The sequence below is a fragment of the Mirounga angustirostris genome, unplaced genomic scaffold (genome assembly GCF_029215605.1).
Source record: "Mirounga angustirostris isolate CCGP_5_RB_7025 unplaced genomic scaffold, mMirAng1.0.hap1 SCAF_17, whole genome shotgun sequence".
Classification (NCBI taxonomy): domain Eukaryota; kingdom Metazoa; phylum Chordata; class Mammalia; order Carnivora; family Phocidae; genus Mirounga; species Mirounga angustirostris.
Window position 1 is genome coordinate 26,070,719 of NW_026991725.1, and position 22,600 is coordinate 26,093,318.

Here is a 22,600-nt window from a genome sequence, read left to right on the forward strand (position 1 = left end):
ATATCAGTAATTTTCAACCCTGCAGAAAAATCAGAAATAGTATATCCAAAACATTTGATAGTCAGCTGGTAGGTTCACAGCATTTCTGTGTCGGCAGTGGACAGTCAGGGTATTCACTGCAGAATGAAATCAGATAAAACTCATATACTTGGTAGCCCCCATAACTAAAACACAAATGGAAGTCTAAGAACTTGTGGTGGTCCAGTGGTGGTTGAGGAGATATGCTATTCAGAGATCCTGTGTCCTGGGCAACTGGAAATCAGCAGCCTGGCTTTCAGCAGGTGGGCTCACAACAGCTGGGCTGGCAGCAGTAGCAGCAGCAGGCTGGGCGGCAGCAGGACTGTCCGCAGTAGGATGGGCGGCAGCAGGAGGCCTGGGCGTGGTGCAGCTGGCAGCAGGTTGGGGGCGTGCAGCTCACCACACAGCAGGGGGGCAGGCAGGTGTCCTCCACGCGGCAGTCAGGGCGGCACCACCTGACTCGGCAGCTCACAGCTCCGTAGCCACCCTCCTGGCCACCACCAGTGCCGCAGCTGGTCCCACCACAGCTGGGCTCGTAGCAGCTGGGCTGGCAGCAGCTGGAGCCACAGTTCCCACTGGTGGAGCAGGTGGGAAATCCACAGAAGCTAGTGGAGCAGCAGGCCATGGTCAGGAGCTGGGTTGAGAGTTGGGTTGCTTGTAGGTGTTTTGGTGGTAAAGTCTAGGTCAGGCAGGCCTTTTATATATCTGAGCCAGCTTCTATTTATAAAATTCTTAACATATCTTGTTTTTGTTTAAATTTGTTCCTCATTGGTTCTCTGATTGGCTTACATTGAAATACTTATGACCCATTATGAGCAGCAGTTTAGAAATTACTTTGTTTTATAGTTTCATTTGGACTCCTCATATTGGTCCTTTGCTCTTTGGAATACATTTGTGGTTTTCCACGTTCAAAGAGTCCTTCCATTTTAGTCCACGTCAACACCCTCATTTTGTAGAGGTGGCACGTGACACTCTGTCTATATGTCTAAGGCTAAGGCTAATTGTGCTCTTAGGTTTAACTCTTATTTTTTCTTTCTGGCTTTACAGACTGAATTCTGTTGAATTTAGGACAGTGGAACATCCCCTGAATTGAAGAGTACCTTTGGTCATACATAATTAAAAGCTTCCAACTAATTTACTCCAACATCAAATCAAATTACTATTATAGTTCCTTTGATTTCAATCAATTTGAAATATGTAAATATTACTCGTATTCTAGGTCAGAAATCTTTTCTTGTGAACCAAGTGACATAGTTTATATAAAGGTATCTTGCAGAGTGCTTAGCTTCAGGTAGAACTTTAATAAATGCTTACCAAATCTGATTTTGAATGGGTGGAGTAAAAGACATGATTCATGGACACATGTACCACTTGTAAATGATTTAATAGAACTTTCAAGCTGTAGTGCCTCTCATGGAGGAGTCCTTGTTATTGTCAAAAGAGAGTAGGAAGTGATGAAATATTTTTCTACTGCTGGAATATTTGAACCAAGTCTCAGGGAAAAGCATCTGGGAGTTATGACATTTTGAAGAATGTACTGCCATCTACTACTATATTCTTTGAAATGCATTTGATCTAGCATTGTCAATTATGTTTGATCTATCATTGCTACCAATTAAATGATAGAGGTAAGTGCTGGGAGCTTGTAAATAACTTGAAAAATATTTTTCATAAAGTGTCCTGTATTTTGTCCTATTGGATTTTATATGTTGCACTAAAATACTTAATGTGGAATTAAAAAATTAAATGGCAAAGGTATTTTTTTTTCTAGATTTATGTTAACTTCCTAAGAGAACATCTTTCAGATTGGGTTGCAAAGTGCAACATACCTAGTTTGAGATTTCTAATGCATGTGTCTGACTAGTGGTGATGGTAGAACTCACAGGGTATCTCCCTGGCTCTTTTTTCTACCCTCATTTAGATCAGAGATACATTTTATAGGAACTCAAGTAAATGGAGATGAGTGTTGGGAGTTGAAACTTAGCAATTTGGGGATGAGTGAGAAGAATATAATAGGCTAAGGCCTAGGAATTAAACCTGAATGCATTTGGAAAATAGTATCTAAAAGATAGTATCTGGTAGATGTTTTAAAATTTACTTAGTAATATAATCTTTAGTTAGGCACACATGAAGGAGAACATCTAGTATATAAACTGGAAGGAGATTAAAATGGTAGAGGTAAATCTAGGTAGAAATCCCATAGATTTGAGCAACCTGAAAATTTTAGCCAAAAGTGACTTTACTGGTTTAGACCTAATCATAATAGGTTAGAACATTTTAAGTATTTGAATAACTATGAAGATTATTTAATGCATGGAGCATTTTATTAACTGATGGATTTAAGCATAATGTAATTAGTATTTAATCTTTCTGATTTAGACTTTATGTTTATGCTTTAGGATTATTATCAAAATGCAAATCCACTCTTCTTGAATTCCAGCTAAAGATGGACAAGCTTAGAGGTAGAAGGAAGAAAATAACTCAGTTTGCTTTACACATTTAAACATTTTATTTGAAATTAAAGGGATATTTGAGGAGAAAGCAGGTCTGAAAATACGTGGGGATCAAGAGATAGGAGACAGAGATGTTACTGAATTGAAGAAATACCCTACCCTGGTGTCTTTTCAAGCAAGGCAGGATATCTAGATACTCTGATTGATACATGCTTTCAGTGTGCTAATTCAACACATCCAAGAGGGTCCTGTCTAAGACCCATTATTTCTGAGTAGCTTAGAAACATCATGATACTTAGCATGGGAGTAAAATTGAACCCTTCTTCAGAGATCAGAGCAGTTTGTTTAGTTTCCCCTTTCATTCTTAATCAGCAGCCTGGCTTTCAGCAGGTGGGCTCACAACAGCTGGGCTGGCAGCAGTAGCAGCAGCAGGCTGGGCGGCAGCAGGACTGTCCGCAGTAGGATGGGCGGCAGCAGGAGGCCTGGGCGTGGTGCAGCTGGCAGCAGGTTGGGGGCGTGCAGCTCACCACACAGCAGGGGGGCAGGCAGGTGTCCTCCACGCGGCAGTCAGGGCGGCACCACCTGACTCGGCAGCTCACAGCTCCGTAGCCACCCTCCTGGCCACCACCAGTGCCGCAGCTGGTCCCACCACAGCTGGGCTGGTAGCAGCTGGGCTGGCAACAGCTGGGCTGGTAGCAGCTGGGCTGGCAACAGCTGGGCTGGCAGCAGCTGGAGCCACAGTTCCCACTGGTGGAGCAGGTGGGAAATCCACAGAAGCTAGTGGAGCAGCAGGCCATGGTCAGGAGCTGGGTTGAGAGTTGGATTGTTAAGAGAAGTTTTTGAGTTTTGGCTGCACCTTCTACATCTGGCCTTTTATATATTTCCTAGAGGTGCATATTTCCCTGACATTCAGTATTGTTCCTTGATACCATTTGCAAAGTAAGTCTCTGATTGGCTGATCCCTGAGTTGTTTAGAAAGTTATTAATAGCATTTCAGTAGCCTGCTTTGGTCATTATTCAGTTAAGTCTCATTATATTTCTTCTTTGCCCTCTGGATCATTATAGAAGCCAATCAGCAACACCTCTTTATGCAAATCACATGACAGACTAGAGTTGGGCCAACCCTGGCTTGCTTTGTCATACCTGTCCTTTGTTAACCTGTAGGCCAAGTTTATCTAAATTGAGCATTTTTTTCCTAAGTAGTCACTAAATTAAGGATCAGGACTTCATAAATAGAATTTGTTCAGATTTGGAATGACTAACATTAGTGTCATCAAAACATGAGCTATCCAAATTAATCAACATCCAAAGCACTATGCCTTTCTAGAATCTGTTTGTGCAAGTTACAGGATACTAAGAGCTCTAACCAGTATTTTTGCCTTCAACCATCAGTGTACATATTCCCAGTTGAAACCCTTAGTGACTTTTGCTGGTAGATTGTTTTCTGACTCTACTAAATTAAAAATACATGCTAGTAATGAATACGTGTTTTAACAAGTCAAACAGTACACAGGCATATAAAGAAATTTAATATTTTTCCTCTCTTCTCCAAAACACCCATTCCCTCCACAACTAGTACTTCAGAAATAATAAATATTAACAGTTTAGTGCATATTCTTTGACACCTTTCTCCCTGCTTTTACAGACATAAACCAGCATAGATAGATAGATCATCTAAATAAAAGTTGGGGTCTAGATGTATTTTTAAAAAGTTTTATTTATAGTAAAATACACATAATGTGAAATTTACCATCTTAATCATTTAAGTGCACTGTTCCCTAGTGTGAAGTACATTCACATTGGTGTGCAATCTGGAGAGCTCTTTTTAACCTCCAAAACTGAAACTCTTTGTCCATTAAAGAACAACCTTTCCATTCTCTCCTCCCTAGGCCTTTGGTAACCACTTTTTCACTCTTTGTTTAGATGAATTTGACCAACTTAGGTGCCTCATATAAGTGAAACTATCCAGTATGTCTTTTTAATGAATGGGTTATTTCACTTAGCATACTGTCCTCAAGATTCATCCATGTTATAGAATGTATGAGAATTTCCTTCCTTTTTAAGGCTGAATAATATTCCTTTGTATGTATACACCACAATTTGTTTATCCGTTAATCCATTGATGGACACTTGGGCTGCTTCCAGCCTTTTGGCTATTGTGATTAATGCCCATACTACTCAAAGTAATTTACAGATTTTAAGTTTTTTGGGTAACTGCCATACTGTTTCCCATAGTGGCTGCTCATTTCCACCAACAGTACACAAGGGTTCCAATTTCTCCACATCCTTGCCAGCACTTTTTGGGTTTTTTGAGATTAGACATTCTAGTGGGTATGAGGTTGTATGTCATTGTGGTTTTGATTTGCATTTTTGTAATGACTGATGATATGAAACATTTTTTAATATGCTTGTTGGCTGTTTATCTTCTTTGGAGAAATGTCCATTCATGTCCTTTGCCCAATTTTTAATTGTTGTTGATTGTAGGAGTTCTTCATATATTCTAGATATTAGCTTCTTATCAGATATATGATTTGCAAATCTTTCTCCCTTTCTGTAGATTGAATTTTCATTTCGTTCATTGGTCCTTTGCAAAAGTTTTTAATTTTGATATAGTTAAATTTATGTGTTTTCTACTTTTGTTGTATATGCTTTTGGTGTCATATCCAAGAAATCACTGCCAAATCCAATGTCATGAACCTTTCCCCCTGTGTTTTCTTCTAAGAGTTTTACAGTTTTAGCTCCTAACTTTAGGTTTTTTATCCATCTTCAATTAATTTTTGTGTGTGGTGTAATGTAAGGGTCCACCTTCGTTCTTTTGCATGTGGATATCCGCTTTTCACAGCCCCATTTGTTGAAAAGACTGTGCTTCCCCATTGAATGGTTTTGACGCTCTTGTTGAAAATTATTTGACTGTACATATAAAGGTTTCTTCCTGGGCTCTTTCTTCTATTCCATTTGTCTATATGACTGCCTTTATGCCAGTACCATGCTGTTTTGAATACTGTAGTTTTGTAATATAGTTTGAAGTCAGGAAGTATGATGCCTCCAGCTTTGTACCTCTTTCTCAAGATTGATTTGGCTATTCAGAGTCTTTTGTGGTTCCATACAGATTTTTGGATGTTTCTTTTTTCTATTTCTGTGAAAAATACCATTGAAATTTTGATAGGGATTGCATTGAATCTGTAAATTGCTTTGAGTAGTATGGGCATTTTAACAGTACTGATACTCCTAATTCATGAGCATGGAATACTTTTCCATTTATTTGTGCCTTCTTTAATTTCTTTCATCAATGTCTTCTAGTTTTCAGTACACTGATCTTTCATCTCCTTGGTTAAATTTATTCCTAAGTATTTTATTCTTTTTGATGCTGTTATAAATGGAATTGTTTTCTTAATTTCTCTCTTTTTAAGATTTATCCTTATTTATTATTTTTTTAAGAGAGAGAGCAGCGGGGAGAGGCAGAGGGAGAGGGAGAGAGAAAGAATCTTAAGCAGGCTCCATGCCCAGTGCAGAGCCTGATGTGGGGCTCGATCTCACAACCCTGAAATCATGACCTAAGCTGAAATCAAGAGTCTGGCACTTAACTAACTGAGCCACCCAGCACCCCTTAATTGCTCTTTCTGATAGATTGTTGTTAGTATATAGAAATGCAGCTGATTTGTATATTGATTTTTGTATCCTACAACTCTACTGAATTTGATTAACCATTTTCTTATTCTTTTTTTTTTGTGGAGTCCTTAGGATTTTCTATATATCATATCATGTCATCTGCAAGTAGGGACAATTTTACTTTTTTCTTTCTTATTTGGATGCCGTTTACTTCTTTTTCTTGTCTAATTGCTCTACCTGGGACTTCTAGTACTATGATAAAGAGAATAGATAAAAATGGGCACCCTTCTCTTTTTCCTAATCTTAGGGGAAAAGCTTTCAGTCTTTTACCACTGAGTATGATGTTAGTGTGGGCTTTCATATTTGGCTTTTATTAGGCTGACATAGTTTCCTTTTATTCCTAGTTTGTTGAGTGTTTTGTTTTCTGTTTTTTTTTATTATTATGAAAGAGTGTTGAATTTCATCAAATTCTTTTTCTCCATCTATTGAGATAACCATGTGTTTTTCCCCTTTTATTCTGTTATGTGATATATTACATTGATTTTTTTTTCCTGTTGAATCATCCTTGCATTCTAGGATAATATCCCATTAGGTCGTGATGTGTAACCTTTTTAATGTACTGTTGAATTCTGTTTGATAGTATTTTGTTGAATATTGCATCACTATTCATCAGGGATATTGGTCTCTAGTTTTCTCTTCCGTAGTGTCTTTGGCTTTGGTATCAGGATTATGCTAGCCTCATAAAGTGAGTTTGGAAGTGTTCCCTCCTCATTAATTTGTTGGAAGAATTAGAGGATGATTGATTTTAACTTTTCTTTGAATGTTTGGTAGGATTTACCAGTGAAGCTTCTGGTACTGGGATTTTATTTGTTGGGAGGTGTTTTTTTTTTATTACTGATTTAATCTCCTTGCTAATTATAAATCTGTTCAGATTTTTTATTTCTTCCTGATTCAGTTTTGATAGGTTATGTGATTCTAGGAATTTATCTATTTTATCTAGGTTATCTAATTTTTGGCCTATCCCATATGTATTAGTCATTCTTTTAAAAACTATGCAGTATTCCAGAATATGATCATACCATACTCTGTTCACATCCCCCTATTGATAAATTCGCAATTGTTTTTAGTTTGTGCTTTTGAATTAAAAAAATCAGAGAATTTTAAGCTAAAAGGGACTTTAAAGGAGTCCAGCTTTAGGTGATTATGAGAATTAAATTAAGCTAATTAAACTAAACAGGTTTCTCAAACCATTAAGTGATTCTGTGACCTCAGAAAAGTCACTTAATTTCCCTGAACATTGTTTTATTCATCTGTAAAATGAGATGATCTCCCAGACACTCCAGGGCTAAAATTATGTAATTGCTCTACCAGGTCATTCATTCCTTAAGGGCATGATCTGCCATGTCTGATTCATTGTGGTATTCTACGTAGTGCCTTCTGCACAATCTTGAATGTAGGCACTCAGCACGTGCTTGTTAAATCAAGGAATGAATGAATGATTGACAGTGTATTATAATGATAAACAGCCAATTTTGCATTTTACCCAAGTCACTTGTCATTTTATTTTATACTTTTTTCTCAGCAGGAGCTCTTAGGTAGTGATACCTGAAAGTGTTCAGTAGTTAAAATCAAAGGAACAAGAGGACAAAACATGTTTCCATTATTGTTCTGTTGTTCAAGGGTGTCTTCTGGGTTGGAGACCGTCTCTAGAAGAAATGTTGGGGAAACTGATTCTTTGCTTACATGTTATCCTTTATCCATGCTTTATAATTTCTTGATTTTCATTAACTCTTTAATGAATAAAGCACTATAATCTTTTTTATTAAAGCACTATAATCTTAACCAAAGTACTATTTTTAATAAAAAAGAATTATCTTCGGCTCCCTCCAGTTCTTTTTTTAAAAGATTATTTATTTATTTAAAAAATTTTGGGGCACCTGGGTGGCTCAGTTGGTTAAGCGACTGCCTTCGGCTCAGGTCATGATCCTGGAGTCCTGGGATCGAGTCCCGCATTGGGCTCCCTGCTTGGCAGGGAGTCTGCTTCTCCCTGTGACCCTCCTCCCTCTCATGCTCTCTGTCTCTCATTCTCTCTGTCTCAAATAAATAAAATCTTTAAAAAAAATTTTTTTTTTAATTTTTAAAAATTTTTGATTATGTTATATTAGCCACCATACAATACATTATTAATTTTTGATGTGATCCACGATTCATTGTTTTCATATAACACCCAGTGCTTCATGCAGTACATGCCCTTCTTAATACCCATCACTGGGCTAACCTATCCCCCCACCCCCCTCCCCTCTAAAACCCTCACTTTGTTTCTCAGAGTCCATAGTCTCTCATGGTTCATCTCTTCTTCCGATTCCCCCCCCCTTCATTTTTCCCTTCCTTCTCCTAATGTCCTCTATGCTATTCCTTATGTTCCACACATAAGTGAAACCATATGGTAATTGACTTTCTCTGCTTGACTTATTTGACTTAGCATAATCTCCTCCAGTCCCATCCATGCTGATGTAAAAGTTGGATATTCATCCTTTCTGGTGGCTGAGTAATACTCCATTGTATATATGGACCACATCTTTATCCATTCATCTGTTGAAGGGCATCTCAGCTCTTTCCACAGTTTGGCTATTGCTGACATTGCTGCTATGAACATTGGGGTGCATATGGCCCTTCTTTTCACTACATCTGTGTCTTTGGGATAAATACCCAGGAGTGCAATTGCTGAGTCATAGGGTAGCTCTATTTTTAATTTTTTGAGGAACCTCCACACTGTTTTCCAAAGCGGCTGTACCAACTTGCATTCCCACCAACAGTGTAAGAGGGTTCCTCTTTCTCCACAACCTCTCCAACATTTGTTGTTTCTTGCCCTGTCCATTTTTGCCATTCTAACTGGTGTAAGGTGGTATCTCAATGTGGTTTTGATTTGAATTTCCCTGATGACTAATGATGATGAACATTTTTTCATGTGTCTGTTAGCCATTTGTATGTCTTCTTCAGAGAAGTGTCTGTTCATGTCTTCTGCCCATTTTTTGACTTGATTATTTGTTTTTTGGGTGTTGAGTTTGAGAAGTTCTTTATCGATCTTGGATACCAGCCCTTTACCTGTAGCGTCACTTGCAAATAGCTTCTCCCGTTCTGTGGGTTGATTCTTTGTTTTGTTGACTGTTTCCTTTGCTGTGCAGAAGCTTTTTAATCTTGATGAAGTCCCCAACGTTCATTTTTGCTTTTGTTTCACTAGCTTTTGGAGATGTATCTTGAAAGAAGTTGCTGTGGCCGATGTCAAAGAGGTTACTGCCTATGTTCTCCTCTAGGATTTTGATGGATTTCTGTCTCACATTGAGGTCTTTCATCCATTTTGAGTTTACCATTGTGTATGGTGTTAGAGAATGGTCGAGTGTCATTCTGCATGTGACTGTCCAATTTTCCCAGCACAATTTATTGAAGAGACTTTTTTCCATTGCATTTTTTCCCCTGCTTTGTTGAAGATTATTTGACCATAGAGTTGAGGGTCCATATCTGGGCTCTCTATTCTGTTCCATTGGTCTATATGTCTGTTTTTGTGCCAGTACCATGCTGTCTTGGTGATCACTGCTTTGTAATATAGCTTGAAAGTGGGCAACATGATGCCCCCAACTTTGTTTTTCTTTTTCAACATTTCCTTGGTGATTTGGGGTCTTTTCTCATTCCATACAAATTTTAGGATTGTTTGTTCCAGCACTTTGAAAAATGTCATTGGAATTTTGATTGCGATGGCATTGAAGGTATAGATTGCTCTGGGTAGCATAGACATTTTAACAATGTTTATTCTTCTGATCCATGAGCATGGAATGTTTTTCCATCTTTTTGTGTCTTCGATTTCTTTCATGAGTGTTCTGTAGTTCCTAGAGTATAGATCCTTTACCTCTTTGGTTAGGTTTATTCCGAGGTATCTTATGGTTTTTGATGCTATTGTAAATGGAATCATTTCTCTAATTTCTCTTTCTACAGCTGTATTGATAGTGTATAAGAAAGCAGCTGATTTCTGTGCATTGATTTTGTATCCTGCCACATTACTGAATTGCTGTATGAGTTCTAGTAATTTGGGGGTGGAGTCTTTTGGGTTTTCCACATAAAGTATTATGTCATCTGCAAAAAGAGAGAGTTTGACTTCTTCTTTGCCAGTTTGAATACCTTTTATTTCTTTCTGTTGTCTGATTGCTGTTGCTAGGACTTCTAGTACTACGTTGAACAATAGTGGCAAGAGTGGACATCCTTGACGTGTTCCTGATCTTAAGGGAAAGGCTCTCAGCTTTTCCCCATTGAGGATGGTGTTCGCTGTGGGTTTTTCATAGATGGATTTTATGAAACTGAGGAATATTCCCTCTGTCCCTATACTCTGAAGAGTTTTAATCAGGAAAGGATGCTGTATTTTGTCAAATGCTTTTTCTGCATCAATTGAGAGGACCATATGGTTCTTCTCTCTCTTATTAATGTGTTCTATCACACTGATTGATTTGTGAATGTTGAACCACTCTTGCATCCTGGGGATAAATCCCACGTTGTCGTGGTGGATGATCCTTTCAATGTATTGTTGGATCCTATTAGCTAGGATTTTGTTGAGGATTTTGGAATCCATATTCACCAGGGATATCAGTCTGAAATTCTCCTTTTTGATGGGGTCTTTGCCTGGTTTGGGGATTAAGGTAATGCTGGCCTCACAGAATGAGTCTGGAAACTTTCCTTCTGTTTCTATTTTTTGAAACAGCTTCAGGAGAATAGGTATTATTTCTTCTTTGAATGTTTGGTAGAATTCCCCCGGGAATCCATCAGGTCCTGGACTCTTGTTTTTTGGGAGGTTTTTGATCAGTGCTTCAATCTCGTTACTGGTTATTGTCCTATTCAGGTTGTCAATTTCTTCCTGTTTCAGTCTTGGCAGCTTATTGGTTTCCAGGAAGGCATCCATTTCATCCAGATTGCTCAGTTTATAGGCATATAGCTGTTGATAGTAATTCCTAATAATTGTTTCTATTTCCTTGGTGTTAGTCGTGATCTCTCCCCTTTCATTCATAATTATATTAATTTGGGTCCTTTCTTTTTTCTTTTGGATAAGTCTGGCCAATGGTTTGTTGATCTTATTAATTCTTTCAAAGAACCAGCTTCTAGTTTCGTTGATCTGATCTACTGTGTTTCTGGTTTGTAATTCATTGATCTCTGCTCTAATCTTAATTATTTCTCTTCTAATGCATGGCTTAGACATCATTTGTTGCTTTTTCTCTAGTTCTTTAAGGTGTAGAGTTAGTTGGTGAATTCGGGATTTTTCTTTTCTTTTTTTTTTTTTTGAGTGAGGCTTTGATGGCTATGTATTTCCCCCTTAGGACCACCTTTGCAGTATCCCATAGGTTTTGGACCGATATGTTTTTGTTCTCATTGGTTTCCATGAATTGTTTAAGTTCTTCTTTGATTTCCTGGTTGACCCAAACATTCCTGAGCAGAGTGGTCTTTAGCTTCCAAGTATTTGAATTTCTTCCAAATTTTTTCTTGTGATTGAGTTCTAGTTTTAAAGCATTATGGTCTGAGAATATGCAGGGAATAATCTCAATCTTTTGGTATCAGTTGATACCTGATTTGTGATCCAGTATGTGGTCTATTCTGGTGAAAGTTCCATGTGGGCTCGAGAAGAATGAGTATTCTGTTGTTTTAGGGTGGAATGTTCTGAATATATCTCTGAGGTCCATCTGGTCCAGTGTGTCATTCAAAGCTCTTGTTTCTTTGTTGATTTTCTGCTTAGATGATCTGTCTATTGCTGAGAGTGGAGTATTGAGGTCTCCTACAATTAACGTATTGTTATCAATATGATTTTTTATTTTGTTTAACAGTTGGCTTATGTAGATGGCTGCTCCCATGTTGGGGGCATAGATATTTACAATTGTTAGATCTTCTTGTTGGATAGACCCTTTAAGAATGATATAGTCTCGGGCGCCTGAGTGGCTCAGTTGGTTAAGCGACTGCCTTTGGCTCAGGTCATGATCCTGGAGTCCTGGGATCAAGTCCCGCATCGGGCTCCCTGCTCGGCAGGGAGTCTGCTTCTCCCTCTGACCCTCCTCCCTCTCGTGCTCTCTGTCTCTCATTCTCTCTCTCTCAAATAAATAAATAAAATCTTAAAAAAAAAAAAAAGAATGATATAGTCTCCTTCTGGGTCTCTAACTACAGTGTTTAGTTTAAAATCTAATTTGTTTGATATAAGAATTGCTACCCCAGCTTTCTTTTGAGGTCTGCTGGCATGGAAGATGGATCTCCATCCCTTCACTTTCAGTCTGGATGTATCTTTAGGTTCAAAATGAGTCTCTTGTAGACAGCATATGGATGGGTCCTGTCTTTTTATCCAATCTGCAACCCTGTGCCATTTTATGGGAGCATTTAGGCCATTCATATGAGAGTGATTATTGAAAAATACGAATTTATGGTCATCATGTTGCCTGTGAAGACCTTGTTTTTATAGATTGTAAATTTCTGTTGTATATCACTCTTGGGGTCTTTCTCCTTTTATAGAACCCCTGTTAATATTTCTTGCAGGGCCGGCTTAGTGGTCACATATTCTTTCGGTTTCTGCTGCTCTTGGAAGCTCTGCATCTCTCCACCCATTCTAAATGATAGCCTTGCCGGATAAAGTATTCTTGGCTGCATGTTCTTCTCATTTAGTACTCTGAATATGTCTTGCCAGGCCTTTCTGGTTTACCAGGTCGCTGTGGATAGGTCTGACGTTATTCTGATATTCCTCCCTCTGTACATAAGGAATCTCTTCCCCCTAACTGCCCTTATGATGGTTTCCTTGGTTCTAAGATTTGTGAGTTTTACTATTACATGCTGGGGTGTTGGCCTGTTTTCCTTGATCTTGGGAGGAGTCCTCTCTGCCTCTAGGACACGAATGTTTGTTTCATTCCCCAGATTAGGGAAGTTCTCAGCTACAATTTGCTCAAATATATCTTCTAGTCCTCTCTCCCTCTCCACCCCCTCCGGGATTCCAATAATTCTGACATTGGAATGCTTCATGGTGTCACTTACTTCTCTGATTCTATTTTCATGGATTCTGAGTTGTTTTACCCTGGCCTCCTCTTTTCCCTTTTTATCTATTAAATTGTCTTCCAGATCACTAATTCATTCTTCTGCCTCACTTACCCTAGCTCTTAGATTATCTAGATTAGATTGGATCTCAATGATAGCATTTTTAAGTTCTGCCAATTCAGCTTTCATTTCTGCCCTTAGAGACTCTCTGTTGCCATTGATTTCTCCATTCTAGCTGTTGTCTTCACAATTGCTAGCCTGAATTCCATCTCTGACATCTTGGTTATGTCTGAATCCATTTGTAAATCTATGGCATAAGTCATAATCTCTGAGTTCCTATTTTGGGGGTTCCTCCTCCTAGTCATTCTGTTGATGGGTGGTTGAGGGAATGTAGAGTCCAAATTATTGACCACAACCCAAGCAAGATGCACCTGTTTTCTAGGGACCTTAGGGTTGCTGGCCTCTTGTTTTCCCAGCCTGTCTTCTGGGGGAGGGGCCTGCCATGCTGTTACTCAGGCAACCCTGTCTGGGCAGAGTTGCCCTGCCCCCTGTGGCAGGGGATGGGCTCAGTGGGAACCAGTTTTTTGGGGCTTTTGTTCTCTGGTGGCTTTCCTTGGCGGCTTTCCACCTCTCTTCCCGAGAGTCAGAGCAGAAGAGACCGTTTCCAACCCTCTGCCTCAGAGCAGAGACATCGCAATCTGTTCTTCAGTGAGCTCTCCAGGCCACACTATCTCCATTTCTGTCCATGCAGCATCCTGGGTTGCGCACCCCTCCACAGCTCTCCCAGTCCTCGCCTCCAGGTCTGGGCTTGTCTCTGTCCTTTGTGCTTCTAAAACCGCCAGCTGCCCCAAGTTCCCATGCACAGCCCCACCGCTCTAGTTTCCATCTAAAGTCCTTTCCAGCTGCTACAGGTCTGTGAGTCTGTGCCCCATCCCCAGTGTGGGAAGCTATCGCTCACTGGCGGTGTCAGATCCCCACAGCCAGACTCCCTCCTACTGCCGTTTATCCTCCGATATCTGCTTGCGGAATCACGCTCCCTGCTTCGTACCTCGAAACCAACTGCCTGTGATATTCTGTTTTGTAGAGATCCAGGTCTTCTTACATCTCAGGCTGATTTCGTGGGTGTTTAGAGTGGTCTGGTAGATATCCAGCTCAATTCCGGGGACCAGTTGGAATAAGGTCCCCTACTCCTCTGCCGTCTTTTCTCTCTAAGATTTATTTATTTATTTTAGAGGGAGAAGTGAGGGTGGGGGGAGAGAGAGACACCGACCGACCAAGCAGGGGGAGGGGCAGAAGGAGAAGGAGAAAGAGTCCTAAGCAGACTCTGAGCTGAGCCCAGAGCCTGATGCAGGGCTCAGTCCCATGACTCCAAGATCACAACCTGAGCTGAAACCAAGTCGGTCACTCAACTGACTGAGCCACCCAGGAGCCCCTGGCTCCCTCCAGTTCTAAGTCCAAGAAACCACAAATTAATCCTGATCCTTCCAAAAACTACCCAGATTTATGAAGCATTTCTTGATGCTCTGTTTAGATATGTATAAGTTCATTGTATATTATTTTTTCCTTCATTGTGTATTATGTATAAATGCATGTGTATGTATAATAAGTATATGTATTTCTAAGTGAAAATTTTAAACCAAATTAGTTATGTTATTATCTTCACTTTCATTTTAGAAACAGGGGAAAAAGTAGAATTCTCCATCTAACCAAAAGCATATTTCCTCAGAGAGGCTTCCCCAACTTGTAGCTCTCTTGCTTTACTCTGTAAGGCTATGTAGAAATGGAAGAGTATAATAATATTAGCATATGTTCCCACAGTTTGAAGATGGCCTGAAAGAGCATTCCTCTAACAGACTTGAAAAAAATACATCATATTCTGGCTCTGGATTCAGAGTTGCTTCCTGACTTCTGTAACTTTCTGGTTATGAAAGCACTTTGTGAGGTCAGGATATGGAAATAGAGCCTGTGCCACTTCTGAGGCCCTGGGTAACTACCTTTGCTCTATTTTTTTATGGGGATTAACCTCCATTAGATGTGGTCAAATTGCCTAGAAAGCAGTGTGGGATAACAAAAACAGAGTAAAATCTTTTGTGACTTTTTATGAAACACATATCATGAACACACTCAGTGAAGAAAAAGAGATATGTTTGCTGCACCAAATAGATATAATTTAATAGACCTTGGTATATTATTCCCCTTTCATAAAAAGTGCAGTTTGCAAAATGGTGGTGTGTAGGAGGTGAACATATCTGAGAAGGACAGATGATTCTGCGGCATTGGTGGCACTGAGTCACAGAGTAGATTGAAATGTGTGCTGAAGGCAATTTCTTGAGTTAAATTTGTATTTTGGCAACCTCACTGGGGAGATTGAGGTCTTTCCAGAAGTGAATGGAATCAGATAGGTCGGTGAGGCCCAAATATTTGGTATCCCCCACAACAAAAACCAAATAAAAGTTCAAGAATTTGTTAGTGCTCCATGGATGATGGAAGAGCTAATTAGTTCATGAATTGATTTGGAAGCTGAAACTTCAAAATCAGCAGCCTGGCTTTCAGCAGATGGGCTCACAACAGCTGGGCTGGCAGCAGTAGCAGCAGCAGGCTGGGCGGCAGCAGGACTGTCCGCAGTAGGATGGGCGGCAGCAGGAGGCCTGGGCGTGGTGCAGCTGGCAGCAGGTTGGGGGCGTGCAGCTCACCACACAGCAGGGGGGCAGGCAGGTGTCCTCCACGCGGCAGTCAGGGCGGCACCACCTGACTCGGCAGCTCACAGCTCCGTAGCCACCCTCCTGGCCACCACCAGTGCCGCAGCTGGTCCCACCACAGCTGGGCTCGTAACAGCTGGGCTGGCAGCAGCTGGAGCCACAGTTCCCACTGGTGGAGCAGGTGGGAAATCCACAGAAGCTAGTGGAGCAGCAGGCCATGGTCAGGAGCTGGGTTGAGAGTTGGGTTGCTAAGAGAAGTTTTTGAGTTTTGGTGGTGACTTCCATGTTGGGCCTTTTATAAGCCTTGACTAGCTATGATTTACATAATTCTCAAAATCTCTTCCTTGTTTGTGTATAAATAATCTGTCTCTGAATAATAATTGCCCTATTCCTGAGTTATTTGTTCAACCTCTGAAAGCCTTTATAAGTTCATTTTATTTGGTCTTCAATTAAGATTCTTTACCACAGCTAAGTAGTTATTGGCGTTCATTTGGTACATAACCCATAATCGCCCATATTTGTTCAAATTTGGTCATTGCCCTATGAATAATTGATGCCTCACCTTTAAGGAGTGTCAGTATTACTCAGTGTTGACCCTGATAATCGGACCCTTGGGTCTCACATGACAGTTTATTTCCCAGCATCATGGCTCCAGTGTCAACCACTGCCCCTTTATCTTTTTCATCTTCAATTTGACTATGAAGCAAAGTGATCCAGCTGGCCAGAAAGGGATGCTTTTTTGGGGGACTGAGAAATGTGGATGAATTGTTACTGATCACAATTTCTGGAGCACTTAGGTGCTTAAATGGTTCTGACTATTTTACATTTATCAGTTCATTTAATTTTTACTGCAGTCCTATGAGCCATGCCTATAGCTACTCTCATCATCCGTATAAGGAAACCAAGCCTCAAACAGATTTACATCTCTTGCCCAGGCTCACAGCAGCAAGTGGTGAATCTGAAATTTGAACCCACATCATCTGACTCCAGCGTAAACTCTTTCAACCCCTACAGTCAGTACTCTGTTTTCCATGTAAGCAGTTGTTCTAGAGAAAGTCAAAGGGTAAAAGAAAGATGTAAAAATTTGTCCACTTTGAAACTTTTTTAGAGTCAAGGGAAGAAAGGCAGAGCTTTGGATGAGTAATAACACTATTTATTAGGACTTCTCTGGAAATTTTTATTTTTTTAACTCCATAATCACACTTCGAGAAAATCTCAAGTGCTAAAAAGGTTAATCCATTTGACTTGTGACTTCATCTAAACTTTGATATTAGGATGTCTTCTAGATTTAAATGTCCTTAACTGCATAAAAATCATACCCAGTGTATTAACACTGGAGCACGTGACACTCTATGGTGTGTTAGATCTGCCGTATGCAGTTTACTGTACATATTAGAAACTAGTCCAACTTGCTGAAAGTTAATATAATTTGAATGAAACAACTGATGAGGATGAAGATGAAGCTTTTGTGTAGGTACAGTGAAAGGTGACCTGGCCTTCGTTGAGTATGGATTCTATTATAGGGAAATGGAAGTTAAAATACAGAGTTTGAACCAGAATACCAGGTATTAATTAGTTCTGCTTCTCCAGAAATGACAGCTTTGAGTTAAGATCATAACTCTTCCCAAATCAGAATTAAGACATTTTCAAATCCCATGTCAAATGTGAGTTAAAAGGTATGTGAATTTTTTGCTTCCTCTCCTTAAGCAAATCTATATCACAGATTCTTTGATTAGCTGATTTATTTTTACTGTGGATGTTTGGAATATGTAGATTTATCACCATTACAATCTCAGGAGCTATTTAATTCATATTTAAATTCAGTAGAATATTTGATTTTGATAAATGGTAAGTAATAAAAACATTTATCTCCCCTTGCAAAAAATTCATATGTTTGAGGAGTTGAAATACCTCCTCAGAAGGGCACTGGAGATAGTAGTGTTGTCTGTTAGTTCTCCATTTCTGGCTTTTCTGGTGTGGCACTGTTTACAGCATCTCCCTCGGTGCAAAACTTAACTCAGTTTTCATGTTTCTGGTCTTTAGTTGCCCTCAGAGAATTATTAGGTGTGTCAGCCAGAGTTCTCCAGAGAAACAGAACCAGTAAGATATATATAAATAGGTAGAAAGAGATTTATTTTGAGGGATTGGCTCACACAAATATGGAGCCTAAGAAGTCCCACCAGGAGCACTGAAGTCTGAGGGCAGGAGAAGATGAATGTCCCAGCTTGAGCCATAGAACAGTTCACCTTTTCTGCCTTTTTGTTCTATTTGGGGCTCAATGGATTGGATGATGCCCACTCACATTGGTGAAGGCAATGTTCTTTACTCATTCTACAGATTCATATGCTAATTCCTTCTGTAAACACCTTCACAGACACAGCCAGGAATAATGTTTTACCAGCTATCTAGGGATCCCTTTAACCAGTCAAGTTGATATATAAGATTAAACCATCACATAAGGTATGACACTTAAAATTTGAGAATTCTATTTTTCTGCCACAGATTAATCTGAATATTCCCTTATCTTCCCTAAATAAGTCAAGAAAATAAAATTATTTCCTCTTACCACTTAAATCCAATTCTTGATTGGTTCTAATACAAATAGAGTAAGAAGTTTTAATCATTTGTGATGTTAGATTTTCTGTCCTGTTTAAATGCTGGATATCCCCATCTGTGGTCTTCTTTTTTTTTTTTTTTTTTTAAGATTTTATTTATTTATTTGAGAGAGAGAGAATGAGAGAGAGCACATGAGAGGGAGGAGGGTCAGAGGGAGAAGCAGACTCCCTGCCGAGCAGGGAGCCCGATGCGGGACTCGATCCCGGGACTCCAGGATCATGACCTGAGCCGAAGGCAGTCGCTTAACCAACTGAGCCACCCAGGCGCCCCCCATCTGTGGTCTTCTTTGAGAAAAGAATGCCAGTAACTTTACATTTAAAACTATTTTATTACTATGCGTATTCTCTTTGGTTTTCATTACTTCATTTAAGCGATGGGGCCCAGACCAAATAGTACCACAAGAAGAAAGGATGTGTTTGTCTCTTATTATTCCATGTTTGCCTTCTGTTTATAGATACTAATATTTGAGTTATTTTTCTTTAAGAGATCAATGTTCTGGGTTTTTTACTGTAAATTTTGGGGTGTCTCTCAATTCCTTAAAATCCATTTTAAATAGTTCTCTAATTCAGTTGCCTCTGCCTTACTTAGGTTCCTGAGTGATAAGATGTGGTTGATATACCAACCGGTTGAATATCCCCAACTTTTTTTTTTTTAAAGATTTTATTTATTTATTTGAGAGAGAGAGAGAGAGAGCACAAGCAGGGGAGTGGCAGGCAGAGGCAGAGGGAGAAGCAGGCTCCCCGCAGAGCAGGGGGAGCCCGATGTGGGACTCGATCCCAGGACTCTGGGATCATGACCTGAGCTGAAGGCAGTCGCTTAACCAACTGAGCCACCCAGGCGCCCGAATATCCCCAACTTTTTATTCTAAATCAAGTAATAAGATCTTCTCTCTGAATGTCAACCTGGCTCTTTTGGTGCTTCCAAGCTGAAGCCTTCTAAGTCAAAGGTGCATCCAACCTAAGTCTTCCTAATCTGTTGGAAGATAAGAGAGTAGTATATGAGGGACATAGAGTGTTGAACATGTTTTAGACGCATTGTGTATAAGAATGGGCATAGTGAATGTCAGTATCATGCTTGTTTAAATCCATTCCTGTAATGAATATTTATTTTCTACTTAATACATGAAACAACTGTATAGATGTTTTAGAAACATTAGTTGAAATTCCTTTTCATCATTTTCCAAAGTATATTTTGAGGAATACTAGTAGTGTTACAGGATGTTAAGTCAGTAATAAATAAATAAATAAATTCCCTGACTAAATCAGTTTGGGAGTAATAGTTATAGAGCTTTCTTTAATATTCTAATGTGCTTTGTTTTTAATTTTTTAATTTTTAAAAATTTTATTATGTTATTTTAGTCACCATACAATACATCATTAGTTTTTGATGTGGTGATCCACATTCCATTGTTTTCGTAAAACACCCAGTGCTCCATGCAGTATGTGCCCTCCTTAATACCCATCACCGGGCTAAGCAATCCTTCTAATGTGCTTTATAAACCTTCAAGATGGTGAAAACGCATGCAACATTATTTGACCATTGAATACTTTTTCCCTGTTGGGCATCTAAGACTCTAATTGTCAGTGCATCACCTGTTTAGGAAATAATCCATCCTATGCCTGGGAGGGATGTTGTAAGCAATGAAAGTCAGTTCTCTTATTTTCCAGGCTTTCTAAACTGGTGCCTAGGGAGGCGAAGGGCCTTGCTCAAGAATCCATGGATTCTTAGTTACAAAGTGGGAACAAGAACTCGGGATGCCTTTACATCTTATGCTAGTACTTTGAAATCTTGTGTTTACTGTCTTTCCAACTATGTATTACTCTTTTATACCCTCGATAATTGAAAGAATTGTACACAGAATCCTATATGAATGAAATGAATAGATTTGGTAACACCTCAAGAAGCTAAATGACATAAAATTCCTTTTTTGTAAAATCGATCTTCTGGAACACCTAGCCCATCAGTTTGCACATGTGAGGACCTTGGGAAATAATTTCTAAATACTGATAGATTCTTTTAATCATAGATTTTGGCTGCAGAATATTGGACCATTTAATGGTAAAACAAAGGAAAACCATCTTTTAAAGACCTTTATAAAAGGACAAAAATAAAGAAAAACCATACTGCCATATCACAGTTACTGAGATTTTGAAAAATCCAAGTACCCCGATAGCAATAACAAATTCCAAATAAAAGCTCCAACAATGACTTCATCACTGAAGAATAAAAATTTTATTAAATCCCAAATCCAATGAGCTGTTGAACTATTTCAGATGATCTTTATAGTAAAGTTTTACATAGTCCTCCTAACCTTGTAGGACTTCTATTCATAACCAGGTTTATGAAATATTTTTGGTCTTCAATTATAAGTTCACATTTTAGGAAAATTATGTAGCCGTGTGACAAGAGTTTGCAAGCTGGATTATGGGTATTAGCGCTCAGAAGTTTGTTGGGACTCTACATTGGCTCGTGCCAGTTTCTCAGGATTCCTTTAGAAGGCTTTCAGCAGGTGGGCTCACAACAGCTGGGCTGGCAGCAGTAGCAGCAGCAGGCTGGGCGGCAGCAGGACTGTCCGCAGTAGGATGGGCGGCAGCAGGAGGCCTGGGCGTGGTGCAGCTGGCAGCAGGTTGGGGGCGTGCAGCTCACCACACAGCAGGGGGGCAGGCAGGTGTCCTCCACGCGGCAGTCAGGGCGGCACCACCTGACTCGGCAGCTCACAGCTCCGTAGCCACCCTCCTGGCCACCACCAGTGCCGCAGCTGGTCCCACCACAGCTGGGCTCGTAGCAGCTGGGCTGGCAGCAGCTGGAGCCACAGTTCCCACTGGTGGAGCAGGTGGGAAATCCACAGAAGCTAGTGGAGCAGCAGGCCATGGTCAGGAGCTGGGTTGAGAGTTGGGTTGCTTGGTGGACTTTCTGAGTTAGAGCTGCTTGTTCCACTTGGGCCTTTTATAGGTCTTGGCTGGTTCCTGTGTTTGTGATGGGCAGCATTTTTATCTTGTTACTCTTTAAACAAGCTTTTCCAGAGTCCTTTGATTGTTCAAATATCGAGTTATTTTAAATGCATCCCCAGATTGGTTTTTCCTTATTGCTCAGCTAATACTCACTAAATGTTTTTGTCCTTGGTAGAAATAGTTATTTCATTTCCAAATAATGCTGTAATTTCTCCTCAAGTCTCAGCTTCCATTCTGCATTTACGATCACATCACCTGACAAAGTGACTCTCACTCATAAGATGATGTGATTTTAGGGTCATATTCACCAAACTCAAGTCTCCAGAAAAAAATTATTAACAATTGACTGTCTTTTATGTAAGACTGTGTTTATATTTTTTTTATTACAATCAGCCAGATAGAAACTCTGATAAACTTCACATTCATAGAAATTCATAGATTTTTCCAGAAATTGGATCTCTCCAATTTCCATGATCTCTCCTGAACTTCACACATTGACTTGAGAAAATATCACTCAGGAAGACCTGTTGAACAAAAACTATTCCATCCCAATTTACTGTGGATATTTTATTAGCATGAATTTAAAAGGACTAAAATTTGTAGCCAGTAATTAGGAAAATATCACATAAAATTTTAAGTGTAATTTATATTTTTCTATGAAAGATAAAAATCACTACTATGTGAGTTATCTGGACAGTATTTCTTAAAGGTGGGATTTATTTTCAGTTTATCATTTTATGTAACTACACCATGTGTCCTGTGAAATGATACTAGACCAAAGAGCATGACAATTGAATTTATGAAGGGGAATCAATAAAAGAAAAAGCAGGAGTTAGGAGATACTTTTTCAGATTACAATGTATATAAGGCAGTGTAGGAAATGAGTGATCAAATATCATTCAATAGGTATAAGAGCAAAGAGATTAAATATACCTTATACTTAAGGTATAAGTGTAAAGGGATTGGTGTGGTACGGACCACTTTTGATTTCCCCTCAGCATCAGTCGATGTTAGAATCCTGTTGAATCTAGGAATGGCTATAATTTGGAGAGGTAAGTGATTTGCTCCATTTACAGAGTACACAGCCAGAAAGCTGTATATAAATTTCAGTAAAATTGAAACAATTTTGGTGGTTGTCAAAAGAAAGAATGTGTTGTCAAAAGAAGAATGCGTAGGGTTACATGGGGGGAAATGAAAAAAAAAAAAGTGG

At 39.4% G+C, this 22,600-nt stretch overlaps 4 protein-coding genes across 4 annotated transcripts; all 4 read right to left on the bottom strand.

The window, feature by feature from the left end:
- Positions 1–274: 274 nt before the first annotated feature.
- LOC135362983 (keratin-associated protein 9-3-like) lies at positions 275–643 on the bottom strand. Its single transcript, XM_064582869.1, has one exon. It carries the CDS (start codon positions 641–643, stop codon positions 275–277), a length of 369 nt encoding a protein of 122 aa, XP_064438939.1.
- Positions 644–2,854: 2,211 nt separating this feature from the next.
- Positions 2,855–3,268, bottom strand: LOC135362982 (keratin-associated protein 9-3-like). Its single transcript, XM_064582868.1, has one exon. The coding sequence runs from the start codon at positions 3,266–3,268 to the stop codon at positions 2,855–2,857; it is 414 nt and encodes a 137-aa protein (XP_064438938.1).
- A 12,405-nt stretch (positions 3,269–15,673) lies between these two features.
- LOC135362956 (keratin-associated protein 9-3-like) lies at positions 15,674–16,042 on the bottom strand. The gene has a single exon (XM_064582538.1). It carries the CDS (start codon positions 16,040–16,042, stop codon positions 15,674–15,676), a length of 369 nt encoding a protein of 122 aa, XP_064438608.1.
- Positions 16,043–20,941: 4,899 nt separating this feature from the next.
- Positions 20,942–21,310, bottom strand: LOC135362955 (keratin-associated protein 9-3-like). Its single transcript, XM_064582537.1, has one exon. It carries the CDS (start codon positions 21,308–21,310, stop codon positions 20,942–20,944), a length of 369 nt encoding a protein of 122 aa, XP_064438607.1.
- Positions 21,311–22,600: the final 1,290 nt, after the last annotated feature.

What these genes read in the sequence shown, in the direction of transcription:
- LOC135362983 (XM_064582869.1), bottom strand. Translation starts at nt 643, where the DNA reads ATGGCCTGCTGCTCCACTAGCTTCTGTGGATTTCCCACCTGCTCCACC.
- LOC135362982 (XM_064582868.1), bottom strand. Translation starts at nt 3,268, where the DNA reads ATGGCCTGCTGCTCCACTAGCTTCTGTGGATTTCCCACCTGCTCCACC.
- LOC135362956 (XM_064582538.1), bottom strand. Translation starts at nt 16,042, where the DNA reads ATGGCCTGCTGCTCCACTAGCTTCTGTGGATTTCCCACCTGCTCCACC.
- LOC135362955 (XM_064582537.1), bottom strand. Translation starts at nt 21,310, where the DNA reads ATGGCCTGCTGCTCCACTAGCTTCTGTGGATTTCCCACCTGCTCCACC.